The sequence below is a fragment of the Alosa pseudoharengus genome, unplaced genomic scaffold (assembly GCF_046254945.1).
Source record: "Alosa pseudoharengus isolate Yale_2024_CS ecotype anadromous, Long Island Sound unplaced genomic scaffold, YU_APseudo_1.1 YU_APseudo_1.1_scf_7, whole genome shotgun sequence".
Classification (NCBI taxonomy): Eukaryota; Metazoa; Chordata; class Actinopteri; order Clupeiformes; family Clupeidae; genus Alosa; species Alosa pseudoharengus.
The window spans coordinates 21,537,793-21,545,696 of record NW_027468859.1 but is presented as its reverse complement, the minus strand read 5'-3'; the positions used below and the strand labels follow the sequence as shown (position 1 = coordinate 21,545,696).

Below are 7,904 nucleotides of genomic sequence, written 5' to 3'. Positions count from 1 at the left end.
GGTGGTCCTCTCATAATCTCTGACAAACAGGCATGGCAGCAGGCTGGCCAATAAAATGGAGATAATTTTCGATAGCCCTAGAAGACAAGACGTTTTTTTATGGTTTAAATAATAGCAGTAACAGTAAGGGATATGCTTTTATCATATATCTGTGTGTCTCCCTACCTTGATTAAGCCTGTATCCATGTTTTGCTTAAGTTAATTCCTCAGGCCATCAGTGACAGCTAGGGTTGCACTTGCCACATTTGATTTGTGAAAATAAATGCCTTTAATTATATATAGTACTACTACTATACTAATACTAGTATACTAGGCCTATTACTGGTTTTAAATAATAATTTATTAACAAATGCTGCAAATGTTATACTGTTTAACTATAGGCTAAATGGTGCATTCATTGTCACTTTAAGGTTGCTGAGTCTAAACGGTTCTTATAATGCCCTTTCACCAGCTCTTTTAAGATATAAGGCTAATCCATAAAACATTAACAATACTATGCATATTAAGTTGTTCGCCTACCCACTCCGAAAAGTTACACATTTTCACCCTGTCGGCGTTGTGTAGGCCTGTGTAGGCTATCTCTTTTTTTTCGCCACTGGCCCTGACTTTGATTGTAGCCTATATCCTCCTCCGTCTCGCGCCCCATTTTATCAAACCAAAACGGGACATTTGGTGTCACGGAAAGATTATCAATTTTCCGGGACAGACATTAAAAAAGAGAACAATCCCTACCAGAACGTGTGGTAACCCTAGTGACAGCGTCTAGGCATATCAAACTGTCTGCATTTGACGATATGCATCTTATTTTAATGTGGTAGCCTACAGAGTGACTGTGGCCTTAAGTCAGTGATTTCAATGTTTACATTCCTAGGTTTAAAAAAAGTCACGGTTTACAAAGAGAATGTCACTAGACCTGTATTTTGATAGTAGGCTATCATATCCCCGTATCCTCGATGAGAAGGACTTTTATTTTTCAAGTAGTGAAGCTTGCACGGAAGTCAGACTGTAGACGTCAGTTTACTACTGGTACACAAAGGCACTGGGAGTCATCACCATGGCTGACATATCACTATACCTTACCAATGTTAATGTCACTGTTGGGCAGAAGATGGACATGGTGGAGACGGTAAGCTGTTTTTACAAACGTGAAACAGAAATGCCGATTAGGACTTCTACTGGGCCGAATGCATAGGCTACATGTATCTAGCTAGCCTGTCAGTTCTTCGGCTGCAACTGTTAGACAGTGCAAATACATTCCTCCTCATCGTCTGTTTATTTAACGTCAGATGACATTTTAGGAAATAGATCGTAATCGGTTAAACTGTTTGGACCCAATGGTGTTCAGTTTGCACTGGAATGAAAAGCTTGTGTCCAAAAGATGACAGAGGAGGATCACTTGTCTTTCAAATGTGTGTTGCTCAGACTTGCATTGGTTTTATCTTAACACCCTTGAAATCAATCAAAAACTTTTCAGGGGTTAGGTTGTGGACACCTGTATTTGTGGCTAAACTGATTGTGTGTGTGTGTGTGTGTGTGTGTGCACGTGTGTGCACTTAGGATCCTACCTCAGGGAAGGATTTTGAGTGTGTGGAACTGGGAGACCTGGGGAAGAATGATCAGAGACAGGAGAAGACTCCTCGCAGGGTCATACATTTCTCCAACGGAGAGACCATGGAGGAGTACAGCACAGACGAAGAAGAGGAGGAGGATGAGAAAGAACCAGAAAAGAAAGATCTTCTGGCTCCAGTTGACATGGTGTGTGTGAGAGAGAGAAAGAAAGAGAAAGAGAGATCTTGTAGGCGGTTGGATATTTTAAGCATACTTGCATATTCCTTCATTTTTCAAAGAGTAAGTGCATGGTGTTCAGGGTAATGCTGTTTGCATTTCAGTCCAAGCTGACCTGGGGCCCTTATGTTTGGTTTCAAATGTGGAGAGCTGCCACATCTACAATCTCAGGTGAGCCATGGCTGTAGACATTGAAACTGTTGTAATTCTTGACAGTCGGTGAAATGATCATATACTCTTGAGTTGCTGTAATGAACTTGACAACTAGTTTAAATAACCAAGATTGTTATGTGTTTTTCTTTTCTTCTTCTCAGCATGTGATTACTTGGGCGAGAGGATGGCATCACTCTTTGGTATCACCTCTGCCAAATATCAGTATGCCATCGACGAGTACTACAGGATAAAGAAGGAGGTTTGTAAACCTTTGACTTGTATTGTCTCTCTCAGGTTAAAATCTGGTTGATTGATAAAACTGAATGATTTGTGATTTGTGTCTGAATCTGACATGAATGAAATATACAGAACTCTCATTATGTACACTTGTATGTCACTTGTGATTTGTGAACCAAGATTTATCCGTGTTTAATCCTGATAGCAGACTTTTTTCTGCCTCTCTCATAATGTATTGTTTTCAGAAAGAGGAAGAGGAAGAGGACAACCGCCTGTCGGAGGAGGCCGAGCGGTACTTTGAGGAACAGCAGGGCTCCAACAGTGAGACCCGGGAGCCTGAGACACACCAGCCGGAAGGAACAGCCCCTCAGGTGACCCACGGAGACCCTCAGGCTCCAGCCGCTACTGCAGTTAGCATCCCCGCCATCGTCACCAGCACTTAACCAAAGCCACAATGGCCCGAGTAGCCAAAACGTTACGTTGTTTCCATTCAGGTTTTTGAGTGAGGCAACTAGAATTTTTATTTAGTGCACTAGTCTGGTTTGTTTCTGAGGGATTAACCACACAGGACGTTCGGCCATAGGTAGGACTCCTGTGAGCTCCTGTGTTAACTCTGCGTTCTTCGCCAGTGGCCTTACTAGACTGATCCCAAAGCAGAATACAGCTGCTGCTGCTGCTGCTGCTGTTGCTGTCGCTACCAAGACGTTATGAAGGACCGACAGAGTTGTGGGATGGGGAATCTAACATTGCCATAGACCTAAATGCACTCCTCACATAGGAAGCCTAAGATAGAGTGAGTTCACGTAACACTAGACCTGAGATAATATCTCAACTCAACACTTCTTTTTACATCATGTCAACACTTTAATTAGGTATTTGTTTCTTCGATAGGCCTTCGATGATAATGTGGCGAGGTATTCTACTCGATAATCAGCCATCTCCCACTAGTCTTAAAAGATACAAAGCTGGGAAAAAGGCCTTAAACTCTATGACTCACTGATGAGTTGTAATAAACCTTATTATTTATATATTTATTTATTCTTTTTTTTCCTGGAGGTTTTTTTACGTTACGTAAAGTTTTGTATTATTTTTTTCTATTTAACACACTCTAATAAAACTGTCTGTAATGCATATGGATGTTCCTCATTTGTGCCTTTTGTTAATATTCTTCTTCTTTGTGTAGCCTACTCTCCTTATCTGTCTGCCTGGTTTCGCTTGTTACGTGTGTTTGTAGTAGGGGCTGACGTCTTCCCAGTTGGCTACAAAGGGCCTCTCTGTCCGTGGAAGGTCCGAGGGCAGCTGAGGTCATTCTGTCAGACTGTCAGACATGCACGGAGTGCACCCGGGGTGAGGTGAAGGCAGGCAGATGAAATTCAGAGCATGCAAGTCCAATCAGTAACCAGTGCACAAGGAGCTGAGCCTGCCTCGTAAGGAATGGCTTGTCCTCCTGCTGCCCTCTCAGACTGTCTTCTTAGATTCATACAGTATGTCTGCTCATAATATGAGTCTTTTTTTCACCAAGCTGTTTATTCAAGAAGACCACTGAAAGATGATTTTGTTCAAACCTTGTCTATATCATAAATGGGTCTCAAGACCTGTAAAATAATTCTGTTCAAACCGTATGTCTTCATATTTTTAGCCCTTGATATCATTTCAGTTTTACAGCCTGAAAAATGTAATGCATCTGGGAAGCCATGTTTGGACATTAATGTATTGCAAAGTATTCATAGCATAGCCCAAACTTTGTAGGACGGAAGACAGACTGTTCTTGGCATGACTGAACCACTAAAAGTTTGTATTGCATGCTCAAGGCCCTATATTTGGGAATAAAAGTGCAAAAAGAATGACATTGAGGATATTATTAAGTTGTTTTTTGTACCCATTTGGTATCAATTATTATATTTCCTTTAAATGCAATATCTTATTAATGTTGTGCCAATATTTGAAGTCTCCACAAATAATGTTTTTTTATATATACTGTACATAGGAGAGATATTAAATTCCTAGTGCTATTCATGGGTTTCATCAGGTCCCTTTCCACAGGTGTATTACGGTAATCAAGCACCATGCAGTCTGCATTGATAATTAAGGTGCTTGATTTTATACACCTGTGGAAAGGGACCTGATGAAACCCATGAATAGGTAGGGGATTTCACACAGCAGCCAATCAACAACCATCAACAACTATGTGGAAGTAGCTCATTGTACAGGCATTTAGTGTACAAAATGGCAATGTTGTACCATAGATACATATATAAAAATGTCAATGTTGTACCATAGATACATATATACAAATGGCAATGTTGTACCATATAAAAATGGCAATGTTGTACCATAGATACATATATAATGTTGTACCATAGATACATATATAAAAATGTAAATCAATGAGCAAACAGTACAGCCTTTAAATGGACAAGTCATACTGAGCACATGTTTGTGTTCCATCCTACAAGTCTGATCAGGCTACAAATAATACTTGTTAAGATATTGACACCCAAACATGGCTTCCAAGATAAGGCATTTTTGAGAATCTAATAACTAAATAAATCAAGGAAGATCAAAAAAAGTAATTGTAAAAACTGAAAAAACTTTACAGGTATTACACCAGGCACGTAACTGAAGCGCTCTGGTCTCTGGTGGAGCTTATGCTGTAATATTTAGCTTTATGATCAAAGGAGCTGGTTACAATAGAAATTATAGCGGTGCGATACGTAATAGACCAGACTAGAATAGACCAGAAACTATCTTTACACTCCACAAACAGAGCGCTAACACTAACACACCCGGCTGTTAGTTTTGAAACCTAATCATTGTAAAGACAAACTCTTAGCAAAATCTGAGATGGTGTGGCAACCATTTTCTTGGATTCTGTCTGATTTGACACTGAATGACCCAATAATTCTTTAACTGTCTATTTAGAAATTAGCTGTTTCTAATGCTGTTTTTAAAAAGCACGCTTGGTCAGAAAAAGGCCACCATTTCTTACATTGTTTATGTTTATTCAACAGAATAGACCATAGAATATGGTGATCACTTGATTAACTATTTTTTTTTAAATATGACTAAATGTGCAGTAGGTGAGTGAATAATGCAGAATCTGTGATGTAACCTGTTAGTCACTGGCTGTGAGTCTAGTGTGGAGATTCCAGTAGTCCAGTCAAGTGGACGGCTCTTCCTTATCCTCTTCTTCCTCTCTGCTGGTCTTAATTTAAAGTCCTTATCCACCACAAACCGCACAAGAAAGGGTTTTGTCAGTGGACAGTACAATAGTACGCTCTGTCACAGAGAGCTATGGCAGGGGAAGAATCTGTGGTATACACAGACACACACACACACACACAAACACACACATCCCATCTGCTGGGAATCACACACACACATGCTTCATACACAAATGAAGTTACCGGTTTTGCCTCCCCTCACCCAACTGCTGACGGTTGCCTTAGTCACCATTCAGCAACTTTCCATTGTCTGAGACATTCCCCAGGCCAGAAGCACATCTGGCCTGTATAATGGCACGCTTTATAAATGTAGCTTTGAGTAATGTGAGGGTAGGGAGTGTATTGAAGTGTGTAATATCTCAGAATAGAACGCAACCTCACGGATGGTCGTATGACCAGCGGTCGGGAGAGGAATGCTGTGACTGGTGTTCTGCCATGACTAGTCACTCAGGACATATTGACTCACTGGCAGAATTTTCATATTGTTGTCACAGACCACAGTGCAATCAACCTTCAAGTGCAGACCACTAGGTGGTGCTAGAGTGCTGTTCCGATGCAGCTTGTGGGAACTAAGTGTCGGAACAATCACTTGCATGTACAAGTGGAAAAACTAGTGGTTATACCTTGAGACTAGCGTGTGGGTGGTGGAAGATCAATCAATGCTATCTGCTGTTTGATGTGTGTCAGAGGGGGCTAACTTGAAGGAAAGATGCCGGTGTTTAGCAGTGATTCTGAACACTGCTTGTTATGGGAAATTGGTACAAAGGCACTGCCTGTGCTCAGCAGAGTTGACCACCCCCCTGAGTATATTTAACATTTTTGGGGAAGCAGAGGTTGGTATTTTTGTGTGCTCTGAGGCTGAGTCGCACGTTTTGTGGTTTTGCACACATCCAAACTCAAACACAAGTCAGACATTTTACAGCTGATACTTCTGGGCTTTATTTTTGTTTTCTTTTTTTCAAAAGAATGTCCTAACCACAGTCGAACATGTTCTTCAAATTTCCCCAGCGTTGTCCTTTTTTTTTTTAGACTGCAGCCTTGTGTCCTAGTTAGTTTTCATGAACGTTGGAGTCAAAGTGAGGAGTTTTCACATTGTGTACATTCCAGCCCGGGCTTTGGCAACATAAGACTTTTTTTGTTTGTGTTATTGTTGTCGTTTCCTCTCTGGCAAACCTCCATCCATCTCACTATTTAAAACCAGCTGATGGAGTGGGCGTCTGGGCGCCTTTTTTTAGTCGGGGCCTAACAACAGACACCTGCATTCAGGCAGCCAAATGCTACTGATGAAAATAGCAGACGCCTGTCCGCAAAGCCCCACCACGGCCCTCCATTTAGCCGTGGCGAGGGGGACTTCCAGCATCCGTCGCTCCACCTCCCCCCTCGCTGTCTCGTGTGCACTTCCTAATGCTGCAGTCAAAACAGAGCTTGACTCTTTCTCAATGCTATATAGGTGAAGCTTCAAGGTTCTGTACACCAAAGCAAGAGTCGAAGCCAAAATGCAAAACAACACAAGTCAAACAAAAGCAACCTAAGACCATGCCTGGGGGGTCTCAGAGCTCTGAGAAGGAAAGCATGAGCTGACATGCTATACATGTGAGCGGTTTTAAGATGGGAAACTGACACCTTGACATTTTAGTGCACACCCATTTCAGTTACATTTGCATTTTAGACGTGTACCAGTTTTTAAAAGTCAACAGACTTCAAGTCTGGATTCCAATGCCAAGTATGTGTGCAGCAGTTGGCCTTTGCAACATTCCCTGCCCATACAGCTAAAACCAAACCCCACCCCATGTACTTCATATAGTTTCTCGTTTTCGTTTAAGGCCCTGTAATTGCTTAGAGTTTAACCTGCATGTCTCACACCTTATTATATCTCACGCAGAGTTTGACAGTGACATGCATGTCTCAAGTGGAATGCAATTTGGGGGTTTCCTCCCTCTTTCATCTGGCTAAATGAGCATCCAACTGGCTGCATGATCACAGACATTAGTGAAGAGTCTGATGGTTAGGGTGGGGGTGGGAAGCTTCTTTGGAGACATCTTTTTGCACAGCAGGTTTGCCGTCTGCACCAAAAAAAAGAGCGTGTCTCTCTCTCTCTCTCTCTCTCTCTCACACACACACACACACACACACACACACACACACACACACACACACACACGCTGGTTCACTCACAGAGCCATGGAAAGTCCCTGGCAGGACACCACCTCTCTGTTTTGCAAATGCAACCAGGCTGTGTGACTTTGCTACCACTCCACGGTATGGTATGGTGATCTGCACAAAGACCGCACGCACACACCCGTGAAAAGATAACCCAAGAGAGAACTGCCCTACTGTGATGCCCACACAGTGACCATTTATTTGGCATTTACTTGCATTAATCAGTGAATGAATAGAAAGCACACACTGTACCTATCAAGTAAGACAAGAGTATTTTCAGCAAGAGTATTTGAGATCTGACTCTTTTATGTTTCATGTTTTCCCTCTATTCTCTGTGCAGGCATA

General features: G+C 41.8%; 1 protein-coding gene across 3 annotated transcripts; it reads left to right on the top strand.

Annotated features, from left to right (window-relative positions):
* The first annotated feature begins 953 nt into the window (after positions 1-953).
* Positions 954-4,024, top strand: LOC143109181 (protein FAM177A1-like). Of its 3 annotated transcripts, none has more exons than XM_076271837.1 (6): positions 954-1,126; positions 1,558-1,755; positions 1,890-1,956; positions 2,100-2,197; positions 2,421-2,546; positions 3,413-4,024. In XM_076271837.1, exons 1-6 carry the CDS (start codon positions 1,055-1,057, stop codon positions 3,476-3,478), a joined length of 627 nt encoding a protein of 208 aa, XP_076127952.1. In that variant the 5' UTR covers positions 954-1,054; the 3' UTR covers positions 3,479-4,024. The 3 variants fall into 3 exon arrangements, with proteins under 3 accessions (XP_076127952.1, XP_076127953.1, XP_076127951.1); XM_076271838.1 differs by having other exon boundaries at positions 957-1,126; positions 3,410-4,024; XM_076271836.1 differs by lacking the exon at positions 3,413-4,024 and having other exon boundaries at positions 958-1,126; positions 2,421-3,402.
* The last annotated feature ends 3,880 nt before the right edge of the window (positions 4,025-7,904 follow it).